At 42.9% G+C, this 16,831-nt stretch overlaps 1 protein-coding gene across 11 annotated transcripts in view; it reads left to right on the top strand.

Annotated features, from left to right (window-relative positions):
• The window catches only part of PTPRZ1 (protein tyrosine phosphatase receptor type Z1), a 572,466-nt gene that overhangs the window by 248,678 nt on the left and 306,957 nt on the right, over positions 1 to 16,831 (top strand). For all 11 annotated transcript variants that reach the window (XM_069229904.1, XM_069229910.1, XM_069229908.1 and 8 more), the window contains exon 3: positions 6,024 to 6,203. In XM_069229904.1, the coding sequence (XP_069086005.1) occupies positions 6,024 to 6,203 (180 nt within the window). The remainder of the gene's footprint in view (positions 1 to 6,023; positions 6,204 to 16,831) is intronic.

The following is a 16,831-nucleotide window of genomic DNA, read 5'->3' as shown; positions in this document are numbered from 1 at the left end:
TGAAGTCCATGGCAAGTCATACTTCGGGGAAATAATTACAATTCAAGCAGCAAATGTGCTTCTTTCCACACTTTGGGAACTTCTTCAGAGCACTTACATATAGTTTCCAAGAGTCAACTATCCTTAATCGCCAGCTCAATAGTAAGCTTCCACAACTGTGGATTGTCTCATGGTGACTCCTGTCCAATGTACTAATATCATGTGAGAAGACATACAGGTGTTTCAGAATTCCATATACATCTGTGCAGTATGGAAAACTCGCCTTACCAAGGTTATTACTTGGAGCATGATTCAATGTTAAGAGTAGCAACTTGCATGCCTTTTCACATGATGTTATACCCCACTTACTGCCATGAATCACAAAGGCTACTACTTACCACCCCTGAAAAATTCCTATCTCTGAGGTGTCAGAATATTTCTTGTGTGGTAAATATTGCAAGCTTTTCCAGGCCGAACCTATTTGTGACCCAAAGCATGTTCACTGTACATTATTCACTGTCAAGAAATGCTGTTTATTTGGTCCCTGCTTACAGAATATGGATTTTTCAGTACTCACTTCTAAACTTCAAAATACAAAATCGCTCCTAAGCATAGGAAAGTAACACGGTCACCCAAACAGTGATACATTGTGAAGAGGAACTATAGGCTATCTTATAAAAGTATCTAGATATGAACACAAACAGAGACATTGCTGTTTATACTTTAATCAGACTAAGAGTGACCACCGCAAACCAGGTCATTATAGACATTGTTTCCAGTCCCAATCTTTTTACTGGTTTTCATGTGTCAGTCTAATTAGTTGAATGGAAGCAAAACAACACTAAGGGCCGGATAGGTCTCAGCAGAGGGACATACTCTGTCACAAACGTGATGGATATCCCATGCTCCTTGTTATCATCCTGTTATCTCCTATGGGAACCTTAATACAGTAGATCATGTACCCGTCACATTTGTGATGGAGTATTCCCTCTGCCAACACCTAAATCAGGCCATAAAACATCTCAAATACATAAGGTTGCCTAACTAAAGCCCTGATTTGGAAACAGAGTCCATGTTGGCCAGGAGGGAGGAGGTTACCCAAATCACTGTGAGATTGAAACTTTAAATGTTTTCTCATGTTTATAAATCTACAGTTCACAAATAGGTCTCTTTCTTCAATCAAATCCCATATCTTGAACCCGAGAATTTTGATCCCATGTACTTGCTATTGCTGCAGATTCATCAAGTAACCAGTGTTTGCCTGGTCAGAAATGTAGTGTGGGACAGGGAAGTGGATGTTTCCATGTGACTGTCTTGAAAGGTGACTTTGCCAGATGCACAAATTCGTATCTCCTGGTGTACTGACAAACGTTTGCAGTTATATCAGTCTCTGTGCACCATTCTTTAATTTCCCTTCACAAGAACCATGCATTCACCCAGCACATCTCTGAGGAATGCGCTCAAGAACAATATCACACAATATATGGAGTGTACTCAACATGACTCCACGTCTTCTGTGTTGCTGTGACCAAGTCTCAGATAAAAGCATCTCCTGGTGTTAGGAGAAGATCCACAATTAATCTCCAATCATATGAAAGCAGCATTGCAGCAGGAGTCAAACCACACATTTATTCCAACTTCTCCACTGTGATGTATGCGCAAGTAAGTAAAGCCTACATATTAGAGTGAGGAAGGCATGACGTATTTGAGGATAATATCACACTCTATTACCTGTGATATCCCTAGTGATGTGTGTGGTGGAAAGGCCTGTGTTTTGCAGCTTCATGAAACCTTTGAAAAGCAGTTTGCTAACAAAGCGAAAGAGAATCCTTGGGTGCCTGTCGGATTGGGTTGGTGCCTCCAACCATGTGCAGTCCATCAGTACAGAGGGGAGCATTCCCTCAGGTTGATAGTTTTTAGTGTTAGAAATTGCCATTTCTAAATGTACACACTACCTTCACTGGCCAGCATCAAGGAAGAATGGTCAAGAACGTGCAAGGCCTGCCTTGTATCCCTATATGTCATCAACCAGCAGGCGATGCTCACCCTTACGCAGCCAGCGCTTCATCAGGCAGTAATGCCAAAGACATGACTGAAGAATAGAAACTCACTTAAGCAACAGAAAGGAAGTGGGAGCTACACAAAACGTAAGCCTGAAACTAAATGAATCCTTTTACAAGGACCACACCTCTTACTTAAAAATGTGATGACATCATCAAGTGGCGGGCAAAGAGTGAACATGGCATTTAGCTGCCCATCTCAACAATTAAAACATTGGCAATAGTAATTAAGAAAAAATAAAACAAAAACAATTTCGAGGTGCCCAGATAACCTTAGGTATGTAGAATTCTAAGTTGACAACTGTGATCCATAAGTTATTCCCAGGACTGATACCATGTTGAAAAAAACGTATTCAAAACTAATCAAGAAATATGTAATAAATGCCTAGAAATATCGGAAATGTAGATTGAGGAGGTCGCCTGGCACCATGTATGTCACAATGTGCATCTGCTCCCTTTAGGTTCCAATTTTCAGCACATTTAGTTTTTTTCTCTTTTATTTACATTGAATCCCCGGCATTATAGGACGGTTTGAATAATTTAAATGAAAAATATAAGATGTCAAGTATCTGAAAAATGAACAGTGTTTTAAAGATGAAAGTAAAAGTCCTTTGGAGTGCTGCAAGGTCTGCACATGTAGCCTGAGGAGATAAATATGAATGTTCTTTTCGCTGGTGGCCAAATCGTTAATTACGCCTCTGAATTATTGTGATTCGTGGGTGAAAAATAGGGCTAATTTTATCTAAGAATTTAAGGTTAACTGAGAGTATCAGAGGATAAAATTAATTTGAATTTAATAACGCCCCTATGTAAAGCAGTTCTGTTTTCATGCGTGGAACTTTGTACAGCTTGGTTGGTAAGGTTTTTTGTGACATGCATTGATTCCTCTTCTTGAGTTGCAGTCAGATCCAGTATGTATTAAAATGTTTATTTCTGTAAGCGTTGTAATAACGCAGAGGTGAGGCCTGTGCTGATTATTTCAGGCTGAAATGTGCTTCCAAATCCTAATGACTGGCTCCGCGGAACGTGAGCATCTCTGTGGTGTCTTTAGCGGGGACTCCTTCATTGGTTGCACTGCGGCTTGTGTCCTGTGAGGTTTCTCTGGTTGAGTCATAGCATTTGTGTCCTGCAGTCTTCCCCTGATTGTGAGCTCCTGCTGGGATGCTGTAATGCCTTCTTCATTTTGTACTCCAATTTATACCTAGTGTTGTTTTCTGCTGTTACGAAATACAGTTTATATACTGTAATGATTGGCTGTTTGCGTACAACTTGTTTGCTGGGCTGTTTTCTCTGGTGATTTACTGTTGTTTGCAACCGTGATGTTTTATTGTAGGTGTAATGCTGTTGTTTCTTGGGTTGTGTATTTCACTCCATACTCTGCAATATTTTTCTGGCTGTGTGATGCTGTGTGTATCCTGTGTTGTTTCCCTTTTTGTGTACTTCAAGTGTACCTCTTAAAGTTTCTGAAGTAGTGGTCAACTGTTGATATGCTGTACTGTCCCCTGGATTTGTACATACACGGTAAGTATCCTGTTACTTTCCAGTGGCACTGTACTACTGTTTGTATTTTCTCCTGTGTGTGTCCCTGGTGGTCGAATACTGTTTTTAACCTATAAGGTTTTCCCAATTGTGTACTTCAGTTGGTGCCCTGTGGTGATTTCCTGGTTTTGCACGAGTGTGCACCCACTGATGTTTTTCTGGATGTGTTCTACCGTTTGTATCATCTGATACTTCTCTGATTTTAGACAACCATTGTTTCCCGGGTTGTGTTTTGTTCTTGTACCCTGCAATGTTCCTCTGATTGTTTACTGCTGTTTGTAAACAGTGATGTCTTTCTAACTACACAATGCTGTTGTTTAATGGATTGCTGTTCAGTATAGTTTTCCTGGTTGTGTACTTCAGTTTGTCCACTTTCATGCTTCCCTAGCACGTAATATGTCCCCGATTGTGTACAGCCGTCCATGCCCTGTAATGCCCTGGTTGTGTTCTATTACTGTTTCTCACGTTGTTTATTTCTGTTTGTCATATATTTTTTCTGGTTGTAAAATGCTGTGTCCCCTGTAGTGCTTCAATAAGTTTGTACTTTTGTACGTATTCTGTCACATTTCCACATTTCTGTACTAATTTGTTCCCTGTGGTGTTTTCATGGTTGTCTACTACTGTTCATACGCTGAGATGCTTCTCTGATTTTGAACCTTTGATCATGCCACATGTCGTTTCCCTGGATGACTGAATTACTACATTTTGTAGCATGTGATGTGTCCCTGTTTGTGCTGACGTTTGTAAATTTTAATGTTTCCCTTGTTGTACAATACTGCTTCTAGCCTGTCAGGTTTCCCTGGCTTTATACTGCAGTTGTTACCATGAACTGTTTCCCAGTTTTGTATTATAATTTGCCCAGTTTGATGATTGTCTGGTTGTGCACTACACTTTATACGATATGATATTTTTTAGTGTGCTCTTCTCGTGTTTGTTGGGTTGAGTGTTGCTATTCTGTTCATACCCTGTATTGTCTCCCTGGTTGTGTACCACAGTCTGTACCATTTAGGGTTTCCATTGGTGAGTAGTGATCTTTCCACACTGTAAAGTTTCCCTGGTTGCACATAGCTATCCTGTGATGCTTTCCTTGTTGTATTATACTGTTTGGACTCGTTGTGCAGTTCAGTTTGTACCTTGTAATAGTTCCCTGGTTGTTCTTCTACACTGTGATATTCCGTGACTGTGTCCTACAGTTTGCACACTGTGATATTTCTCTGGTTGTGTTCTACTGTTGTTTGTCTGGTTAGGTGTGTTTGTGTACTGTGATGCGTCACTGGGTGCATATAGCCGTTCGACCCAATGATCATTCCCTTAAGCGTTTCGCTGGTATTTGTATCCTGGAACGCATTCCTGGATCTATGACGCTATTTGTACCCGGAAAGGCTCCCATGGTCATGTACTGCAATCCGTGCCATTTTACCTTTCCCTAGTTTTGTAATAGTGTACCATTCCACTCACTAAAGCACTACACTTACTACTTTCCATTCACTCGCCTACACTACTCACTCATGCAATTCTCTCACTTCACTCACTCATACACTCCATTCCCTCACACACTGTACTCACTAATCACACTGTTTACTCCACCCACCCACTCACGCAACTTGTTACACCCATTGACTCATGTACGGCACTCACTCCACTCAATCTTGCACTCCACTCATTCACACTCCCCTCATTCACACTCCACTCACTCCCCTCACTCATACACTCCACTCACTCACTCATTCCACTTACACTGTCCACTCACTCATGAGCTCCACTCCAGTCACACGTGCAACCCACTCACTCCACTCACTCACTCCACTCACAGTCCATTCACTCAGGCACTCCACTCCACACCACTCCATTCATTTATGCACTCCACTTACACACTCCACTACTTCTATCCACTCACTCATACACTCCACTAACTCACACACTCCACTCACTTACCTCATTCATGTCACCTCTCCACTCACTCATGTACTCCTTTGGCTCGTTCCACTTACCCATGCACTCCACGACACTGCACTCACTCTCTCTCCGCCTCCTACCCCCGCAGAGCTGCTAATTTACACCTCAGGGAGTTAGAGAGACCCTTTAGACGGCCCTGTGGCAGCCATTGGCCCTCACACGGCGGCCTCCATTAGCTCCAGCCCTCAGGTGGAGATGCCTAATGTGTTGAATGGCCAATCTGGCCCTGATATTGTTTCTATGGTTGGATCATACTTTTCATATCCTGTGATGATGGAAATGTTTCCATGTCTAACTCATTGTCCTTAGTAGACCAGACTCTCTGATGCCATATGTTAATAAACATTTTCAGGTTATTACCCAGGCTCTGCTAATATTCACCATTCGGGTTCCCAGAGGCCTGCGTATGCTTGTAACATAATGCATCAACATGCAGAGGTGTATTTAAGCAGACTACTTTATTTTTCACGTGTTTTTTTTATCTTGTAGGAACACTAAACCAAAAAAACTGGGTGAAAAAATACCCAGCGTGCAACGGTGCCAAACAGTCTCCAATCAACATAGATGAGGACCTCACGCAAGTGAGCGTGAATTTGAAAAAGCTAATCTTTCAAGGCTGGGACCAGGAATCTTCCGGAGACACAGTCATACGCAATACTGGCAAGACAGGTAAGAGCACGTTCGTGCCTTCTGCGCTAGACTCTCGTGAGCTTCATGTCCTGACGTGTCACTGTGTCATGCGTTAATCCTTACAATTTACAGGGAATGCCTGAAAGCAGAGGGGCGAGGAGCACAACACCACCTGCGTGCGTACGCGGTAATCCTTTGCGTGCCTGGATAGGCGCGAGGGGGTGTAATTCGCAGGGCTCGCAGGTGTCCGGGCTCTCAGGGGCCAGTGGAAGTCTTCCACACGCAGGTCCTCTTGGAGATGGGCTGGGCCCAGCGAAGGGCGGGCGTCCTCCTGAGTCATGGAGAAAGGAACAGGACAGCGCCTCGAGGTTCTGCAGGGTTTGGTTCTAGACGCACTAACCCTACCTCAGATAATGTGCCCACAAAGACATGGAGTGGACCCCCAGGGATCAGCCAACACCTGAAAGCGAAGACAACACCTGGCACAACACGCACCACTAAATAACTGAAGCACACGCCTAAGGAGCAAAAGAGTCGGATTTATTGTCTTCGGTACGTTTAGAAGGGCTGTAAAGAGTGCACAGGCCAAGGTTTGTGTCGCACATTCTAGTACTGTACTCAGTGCTTAGCGTTCAGGCTTGCTGGTGACCCCAGTTGGGGCACCGGTAGGAAATAGCAGAATCCTTGAGAGATGAAGTGAGGCCAAGCTACGCTAGGCAGAGTAGAGCCAGTGGAAGAGTCCACAAGGCGTGAGTGAGCAGCGGGCTCCTGGCCCAGCAATGAGGGCACAGCCTGGTTTATGACTATACCGTCCCAGGCAAGCACCAATGAAGGTATGAGGAGTTCAGCTTTTGGGGCCGGTGGTTGCCATGCAGCCCCTAAGGTAATAGATGAGGCAGAAGCAAGATAAACCTTTCCAATAGGCGTCTGAGACTAAAAAGGAACACAAATAGGTAAGGTGTGAAGAACAAGATGCGAAACTCCTGGAATGTCCGTAAGCCACCTGCTGCCAAATAACAGTCATAATGATTAGTAAGGAATTAGTTTGAGAGTCTCTGCTATAGATTCTGAAGGTCGGTGACGTGTATGGCCAATTCACGTGGGCTGTTCATCGCCATCTTAGCATACTAGCAGGGGAAAGGGAGAACAGTCTTGTTTGTTTAGAAGGTCAACGTAGCAGGCCTCCATTGAGATGGTGTGGGCAGCAAATGCAGGCAATGCACAAGTGAAAGGGGAAGGGGGAGTCATTGGGTTTTCTCTGTGGAGTGGCTGTGAGGGCCTGGAGAAATGCTCCACGTTGAGACATCAGTCCTCAAAAGAACTCATCTCTCGTGTTCTGGGCCAGTGTATATGTTGAGGCATAGGCAAGCCTAGTAAATAAACAGAATTGTAGGGTCCGTTTCCAAAAAGGATAATATTAATGGACCGGAAGAACCGGATGTTACGCTAAAGGAGTATAAATAGGACTTTATAAAACATAAATTAGGGAAATTAAAAAAATGCATGATTAGAAATTTGATAGGGCGCATAAGTGTAAGGTCTTTCTAAAGAAGAGTACTCCTACTATTAATAAAAAATGAACCGGGTAATGGAAAAGAGTATATAATCAGCTGAAATTATGCATGTGATGACAAACTGGAAAATGTAATATACAGAACACTTCAGTAATCATCCCTTGTCTTTGAGGCATGTATCAACTAGAAGAAGCCGTAGGAGGGATAAAAAAAAAGACACAATTAACGAAACAAAAGACTTAACAATAAATTTATTAAGCAAATCATTTTTGCTGAATTTGGAAAATAAGCCTTCGTAAAGGCAACTTTCGTCTTCTAACTCAAATGATGATGAAAGAAAGTTTCAAAGGTTTAAATTTACAAAAAAATGACAGCAGAATACAGTGTATTTTTAAAGAATGGGAATGAATGAAACACAATAGAAAGATAATGAGGACGGATTTTTCAAAGTTAAGAGTACCATATATGCGCTAATGTAAACAAAACAGTCAACTTTTTAAAATAGCTGTACTTAAAGATTTGAAAAGGATTTAATATTATGGGAAGACCAGGAAATCGAGCATCTAAAAATAAGAAATAAAAACACTGGAGGAAGTTTCAGATGAGCGGGGCCACCGTCACAATGGTCACAATGGTTAGGAAAAGGTACTTGGATCATACATGTACACTAATCGAGGAAGGAGGATATATAAGATTGTATCATCATCAAATACATGAAATAGAATATTTAAAAAAAGAATTCTTGAATAAAACAAGGACAAATGAACTCAGTAAGGACACAGGTGATTACTTATTAGAGAAGCATCCAGTAACTCCACGTTTATACACTTCCCTACGTGTGCTAGGGTCAAAGAAGCCCCCTACAAGAACTATTGTATCTAGTTTTAATTCTGTTTTTGTAGCATAGCAAATTATAGAGATTTACCTTTGCAAGAACTGTCACTATATATGCCATACTTACTGAAAGACAGAAAGGATTCTATGATCAACAACAGGATCAATAACATTGTCAGAAGAAGATTGTCTGTTTACTTCAAGTCAACAATTACATCAGGAATATTCCCTATGAGGAAGGAATCGAAGCTGTGGAAGTGGTTATTAAAATCAAATGTTATTACAAACAAGAAAAATATATTTATCTTAAAACTACTACATATAGAATTGTCTTGCATTTATTTCAGATTCAAGCCAGAGTATTCCCTTTAAATGGCTGGGAATGTGATGAGAAATAATCTTGCACATTCATATGCTAATATCTTTATGAACATGTTTGAAATGGGAGTGATTCTAACTTAGTCATAGAGAACCACAAAATAGAATTATAGTGGTGTTGGAACAGGAATATCCCTTAAATGGTACAAAGGCGTGCATCCCTTTCCTGAGTTACTTAAATTTCAGGTGAATTTAGTATCCTGCCTTACGCCTAACTAAGAAAACCATTAAATCCTGAGGTGTACTCCCAAAATCATCTCTGAGACCTAAAGCCAGGCTCTGAAGTTAATTTTTGAACACCAAAAACAAACACAAAACAGCCATATGTGTCCTTGGGAACATGCAACGAGATAAACTGTAGCTACTTACTACTTTTGTAATCCTTTTCTGGGGACAGGCCTTTTCCCATCTTCTCAGAACGGAACACAGTGCCTACTGGCTCACAAGTGAAGTTCCCCTAGTGTCATTTTCAGACCCTCAGCTGACATCCATATGTTTTTGTCAAGTGCTTGTTAGATAGTGCCACCTGCAGGACTTCATGTTGGTTATGAGTGTATATGTGCTGTATACCAGTGGATTGCATTTTAGATTGCATTTGGGCTTGACGTGGCCCAAGATGGAGGTGCTGGTATAGCTACCCCAACAGTGTAAGTGTATGGCCTGCATTCCTAAGATGACATTTGTAGGCCTGTCACTAAATTGTAGAGGGTTGGAGACAGGACTGCCCTTAGATTTCAATGTGACCTATTTGGGAAGGTGTTACTGATTATTTCTTCCAGAAGGCTGTAATTTGGTTGATGGTAAGAGAATGGGGTTTAGTCTGTGGAGTTAGTTGTGAGAGGGAAAGAAGTTTCTATGCGTGGCCCTGGCCTTTTGCCTTCCTTTCAGTGTCACATCTGGGAAGGTTGACAGTCAGGAGCAGAGCTTCTCATCCATTGTGTTCGATTGATGGTTATTCCTGCTTGGAGCCCTCATCACCACTGTCTTTTGTGACAGCCATCATCTTGCACAAACAATTGTCTGTACTGCAGAAAGAAAAAAAATTGTAAAAGGAACCACTCCAAACCGTTTCTTGAACTATAGACAGTGGAGCTGCATCCCCTGTCTAGAAACTGTGTGTAAAGATGGGATCCAAACCTTCTCATTTGGCTTCCATTCCAATCTGCTTCACTGACCAAAGGATAGTCATACTCTGCAGAGTACTCGAAAAGATGCTGTGATGAAGGCTGATATTGCTCTTGCCAGTCTCCCAGAGGCAATGGGACATCGCCTGAAACTACATATCATGCTAGAAAAAATGTGGGACTGACTGAGACCTGGGTGCCTGCCTTCTCAGAGGGCAGAAGGTAAACTCTTTGTCCTGCAGGAGTTACCTGCCCAAGGTGGAGAATGCCAGTCAGAGAGTCTGGCAGAGGAGGGCTCGGTAAAACCAGTTTGCCCAAGGGAGTGTGCCTTGAGCTGGCCAACCTGAACTCAAGGGTCTTCCAACCTCCCTGTTCAAACCAAGACTATGTTCATCAACAAAGTGTCACCTGAGAAACAGCTTCTGCAATCACCAAAAAGAAAGACGGAGAACATGTGCTGTCTCCTACTTCGCCATTCCCATGGAATGCTTCTCAGCATCTGGACCGAAGGGAGCCATAAATGCTGGGCTATGTGTCCTTCACTGATCTGCTGTACCTGTCACAGGCTGATTCTGAGAGAAGGAGGTGGAGTTGCTGAGAAGAGACCCAGGGACCTCAAGCACAACTGCTGGTCCTGTACAGAGGACAACTACACCCAATCTTTGACTATTCTCATGCACAAAATAATAAGATAATGGAAACATCTGGGAAACATTGATTGTGAACTGGCTAAACAAGAATGTTTGTTTATTGGGACTTACAATACATGGAACCGTATATCAGAACTGCTGGGTCACGAACACAGACAGACCTATGGGCTGCAGACAACAATATGGGGTAGTGGGCCTGCATCTGCTCTGAATCAAGAGTCTTTATGTTCTACGGTGTAGTGAACACTATAGATTTCATAGTGGTCATCCCAGTAGTGCTACTTCTTCCTTAGATACCGTATTACGTTCTGGCATGATTAAATTACTTTTTTTTTTTTTTTAAAGAAAAGCACAGGGCTGCACACATTATTACTTATTGTGGCTACTGTGTAACTTCTAAACTCGAAGTCTAACCTTCCCCACACTACTTCCCTGGGACACCTTGAACTGCTCCCCATAGAGAGTCAAGTGTGGTAAGAGAACTAAGCCCAGTGTGCAGCTTGCAGCCCATAGCAGAATGGACCCAGCACACCAGTGGTAAACGATCCAAGTCACCATGATTGGGCCCAGTAACAGCTGCGTGCACAGCGGCTACTCAATGCTTTGTGACATGTTGCAATTGTAGATCATGTCTTCGTGAGAGCAAGAGAGAATTTAGTGGAATATATTCTAAATATGCATCCAAATATACAAGGATAAGAAAAGGAGGTGCTGACACTCAGAGTAGAGGTGTGTATTCCAGATCAATTCACAGCTGAAATAGTCATAAATACCGACAACTGATGTAAGGGTGTGCTAGAGTACAAAAGGTGTATTTGTCCAGATTGCTTCTTGAATAAATTGGATTAGAAGTTCACAAATTGAACAAATTACTCACCATACAAATATATTTTATTATGAGAGGTGTCAAAACTAGCATTACATGAAGGGCACTCCTGGGCCCCCGAATGCTCCACATGTACTACGAGGCGCTGCAGCTGGGAGTCTTCCCCCGTCTCTCTGAGCATCCATATTAATCACTCTCCTGAAGAGTCTCCTGCCATCTCGTATGGACTCTTGTCGTCCACTCACTTTTATAAACATAGACACAAAGATACGGGCAAAAATCCTTGTAAATCATCTGCTATTTCTTCTTCCAGACCTGGTGCTGCCGGATCAGGCAGGATTTAATCCAGGTTGATCCACATTGCACAACCTCTGCATGCTTTTAGCCTTACTGCACTAGCCAGATCATGAGACAGTGTGTGTCTTTTTAGATGCCATCAAAGAATTTGATTCCTTGGCGTGGGGGTACCGCTTCACAGTTTCGGCCAGACTGGGACTCTCAAGAGAATACCTTAACTTAATACAATTGCTCTACTCTGGCTTCACTACCAGAATACAATTAAATGGACTACTCACTGACCCCTTCCCCATCTATGCAAGCATGCACCAGGGATGTCCTCTCTCATCTTTGCTCTATGACTTAGCCTCAGAACCTTTGGTATGTGTGATTCGTCAAATAAATGACAATCATGGCCTCACGTATTCACCCGGAACATAGTGGTGTCTCTCTATGTAGATGACATTACTTTATATCTCAGCGATCCAGCCTGAATCTCACTCCGGTCATCAGGGAATTCAGGCGCTTGAAAGTGCTATCTAGTATCACAGTAAGCTGTAATAAATCTTTCTGTTGACCCAGGCTACATATGAGAGATTTGGATTTCCCTCTGCCTTGCACCTCTGTGTCCCTGCTGTACCTGGGTATCCGGGTTAGCAGAGACAAAACCGTGGTTCTCCTTGAAAACTATGGAGTGGTCATAACCAAAATAGAGGAAGATGTTCACAAGTGAAAGAACCTGTCACTATCCCTGATGGAAAGAGTCGCCTTTATACATTTGATTATTCTCCCCAAATCCCTTTATCTCTTCAACAACATCCCTATTCCCCTTCCCCAAAGTTTCTTCAGGACACTCAGACCACACCTGGTGGCACTGGATGGGAGGTGCAGCCCCTTCCTTACGATCAGTGGGAGCTGGATGCACCGGATTTCAAGCTCTACTATTAATGTACTCAAGTACATTTCGCACCCTTCACCACCATACGTGGCCCACCTAGGAATAGAACACGACATTGCACATCCGGCAGCATTTTCCATTTAATTGGCTTGGTTCCTATCTGCCCTTATGCTTGAATGAACTTGGTCCCTTGGATGCAACTAGCAAGGGAGGGACAAAGCCACCTTCATTCTCTATGCCCCGGAACAACCTATCGCCCCTCTCACCATGACGGCTCTCAGAGGTGACATGGCGGTCCTACAGCACTGGCAAAGCTGGCACATTATCCGATGGCTGACAGATTCCTGGGGATACCTTTCTAGGCTATGAGACATTATACGCTCAAGAGAATTATTCTTCTCTTGATGTGCTTGTATATTACTGGCTTAGAGTGCTATGTGATGATAAATACCCCACATTCTCTCAGGTACCCCCTAGCTCTGAGGCTGTGGCTCTGCTACACACTACCACCCCCTTCTAGCATCTAGTGACCAAGCTTTACACCACTATGCAATATAAGGCCCCGATCACAATCCCCCAAACAAAAGCACAGTGGGAGGCGGACTTGGGAATCACAGTCTCGGACAAAAAGTGGACATATTGCTGTAGCCAGATAGGAGAGGTTCCCCCAATGGCTGACTCTGATTACTGCACTTCACATTTCTGCACCAAACTTACCATATACCCCTTCGTCTCGTCCAACTTAAAATGAAAACAGAGACTTATTGTTCAACGTGTAGGGCACCAGAGGCAGACTTTGCCCATATGGCTTGGTACTGCCTGCACATCTATGCTTTTTTGGGAAGGAGTGATTCGCGCATTATCTGGTATAGCAGTTCCCACTCTTACATTCTCACCAAAAATGGCCTTACTGGGCTGCACCATGTCTTTCAAGTGGGGCATCAGGCTCCATTGCCCTCTTTCTAGCCAAACGACATGTATCTTGCATGTGGGGCACCTTCTGTTCACCGTGGCTAAAGGACATGATGCATTGTAGCGAGCAACTGGAACTCTATTACTCCATGGTCCCACAGGAACTTCGCCCCGCAACATTTGGGGCCCTTTGCAGGCCTACTTACACATTAATTCAGTGCCACACTGGGCCTGTTTTTGACCAATGTGCAAACCACAAGGACAAGAAAGTCAATGCTGTTCCTAGAGATGGCTGAGCGAACAATTGCAATCACTAGATCATACTTTCTTGACTATTATGTTAACATATGACTGTAGCTTGCTGTAATGGTGTAACCCAATATACCTCTTGGGGCACGGGGTGGATACCAGTCTGTCTTTATGATAGGGGCCATGCTGGGATATGCGAATGGGACTGTAATCCATACAAAGCATTGAACAGTGCATATCATGTACGTGCATATTGTGCACTCTTGTTGGCTGTTTCTAATCTGTTTCTGATGCAAAACTCAGTAAAAAAATAGACAATCCTCCATCGAATATCATGGCGGGCCACTTAAAGCTCAGGCTACACGTGTTCCACCCGCTAGCAAGCACGCAGGCCTAGGGCTTTTTCAAGGCTTATGACAGCTCTAACCACATCCACCTCTACTTCCTAGGCTCCTTGATGCTACAACAATGTCTGTTAGATTTTCCTTTCCAAAACATACACCAGATCAGTGCAGCCTTCATACACACGTAAATATTGAGAGGGGACAACTTCACAAAAATAAGGGAACCCTTTTCTTTATCTTTCCTGAGACCCGGGACTTCCCTACTGGCAACCATCATACACCAAGGAGTATTGTTGCTTTCTTTAAAAAAATATCCATTGTTCCCTACTCTTCGGGTTGATCTTAGATTTCCGAATCTTGGACCCCATTTGTTTCTTGAATATGATAACCCTGCTGGTAGCCCCATTCCTTGCTTATTGTCTGTGCCCTTCGCACAGCCAGGAAAGAAACACAAAATATACATTTATGTCCCCAAACATATATGCATATTTGTGACAGCATCCCTGATATACTGTCCAAAACTGGGGCGGAGATAACTTTCCAGTCACTGGGAGACACCCATCTGCAACTTCCGCGTCCACCCATCACTCTATTCACTAAGAACAACTAATTTTCCTTTAACCCTGGCTAATAATGTTGTGCTACTAGTCTCAGCATTATAAGTGATTTCAGTACCAGATTACCTAACCTGGATGCCTAGATTCCAGTGGTCCTTACAGGAAAGGCATCCTGAAAAACTCTGCACCTGGTGCCAGTTTCCTGAAAACGCCCATCTTAAACTGAGATAGAGCATGAGCAAAAGCATTGCACGATCTTTCAGTGAAATTAATATTAATCTTCTCAAGACATCAGCAACTGAAGAATGTGCTGGCAATTAGTCATGTGCTTTTACTGTAGCAAATTGTATTGTAGTTGTATTTATATAGGGCTTACTAACCCTGACAACGTGTTGAAGCACTTACTGAGAGAAGCACGCTACTGCGCATCTCAAGGTTAGTGGGTTATTTTGGTGGTTATTGATTATTGGTGGTTATTGGGTATAGCTTTGTGCTCTCAAATAAACTATTCCAGGAGTTTGCTCCCGTTTCTTTGTTGTAGATTAGATTAGTTTGAGTTAGGTGGGATCATTAGTGGGGGCCAGTGCTTAATTTGTAAATAAAAAGGTGCCAGTGCTCAAAGCTCTCCTCTTAAACACGCCATTGCATCAATTTAAAGTGCGAGCCCATAATACTGAGGTAGCGTAATCCTGAAGCCACCTCGGGCCTCCTTAATCCATATAAAGCCACTCCCTGCCCCCCCAGCTCACTCTTGCAGCTTCCTGCTTTTCCCCTTTCTGACGCTTTTTCGTTTTTCTCTTCCTCCGTCTTTCCCACGAGTCTTTTGCTCGCAGTAAATGCTTGAGACAGAAAACTAAGCGCTGGAACCTCAGAAATAAGTGCCGGTGCTCTGCACCGGAAACAATAAGCACAAATTAAGCACTGGTGGGGGCCCTGTGAGCTCATGCAAATGGCTGGTTGTATGAATAGATAGTCTAGAGGAGATGTGGTGTTGTTAGTTTGCAGGAATATGACTTAAAAAAAGAATTGGTTGTGGGCTGTGCAATGAGGTGTGGACAATATGCAGAAATACAAAAAAGGAGACAAAGACAGATAGGCACATGACGTAGAGAAATTAATTGAGAAAGAAGGCATGCAGAGGTTGGGGGTTACAACAGGGTCATTCAAAAAAACAGAAAGGAGAGGGAAACTATGAAAGTTCTAAGTGAGGACCAGATTTTCATTCAGGGTTTTGGACCGTAGTTGGAGGAGATTCTTTTGGATAATATGCAATTAGAGGATGTGAAACTGTAGAAGAAAAACTAAAAAAAACATTATTTCTATGTGAGATACTGCTATATTAAGTATTTTGACAGGTACTATATTGAAATGAGTGGCCTGCCTGCCACTACAATTGATTTCTGTTGTTACGGTATGTCCCCTGTATGGTATACAGGCTACCCCTGCCCTAAGTGCCTGACTGCATGTGTATCTAGTATTTTGACTTATATTTTGGTGTTGATACCACATTATTCCAACATGTGCTCAATGGCCTGTGTCCTTTTTCTTGACAATGCGAGGTCCAGGACTTTTGAGGTTTGCAGAGCATCCCCTCAGATTGGACAAAGGGCTACTCTTCCTGTCTTAAGTTTAGCACCTACGGTTGTGGTGGCAGCCTATGTATTTTATGATCTTATATATGTGATCAGACATATTGATTTATGTCAGTGACAGTGTATAGCCCACCCGCCCTTCTTGTATAAAGTTCTGCGTTTATGTGAAACCTGGAACCTTGTCCCAAAATCCTTTGTGTTTGTGCATCTGTACTATGCAGGTAACACGTGCAACAGAAGGATGCTCTATGTACAAGTCTGAGTACTAAAACCAGTGGTATCCCATTTGAATGCCCCTGGTTTAGAGTGGCACAAGATGGAGAATGAGAATAGTTTCCCTCAGACAGTGGAAGTGTGTTGTGAAGAGGATGGAGACAAGGATAACTTTAGAAATGCAGTTAGGACCTTGTTAGCAAAAGACTGCTTACTAGTTCTCTCTGAGCACTTCCATTTGGTAAATGGTACAAGTGAAGGGTGGGACTGCATTTTTTGTTGTGCAAGGGGAGGAAGGTT

This window comes from Pleurodeles waltl, chromosome 4_1, assembly GCF_031143425.1.
Source record: "Pleurodeles waltl isolate 20211129_DDA chromosome 4_1, aPleWal1.hap1.20221129, whole genome shotgun sequence".
Classification (NCBI taxonomy): Eukaryota; Metazoa; Chordata; class Amphibia; order Caudata; family Salamandridae; genus Pleurodeles; species Pleurodeles waltl.
Note: the sequence above shows the minus strand (reverse complement) of the source record. Positions and strands in the feature narration are given on the sequence as shown.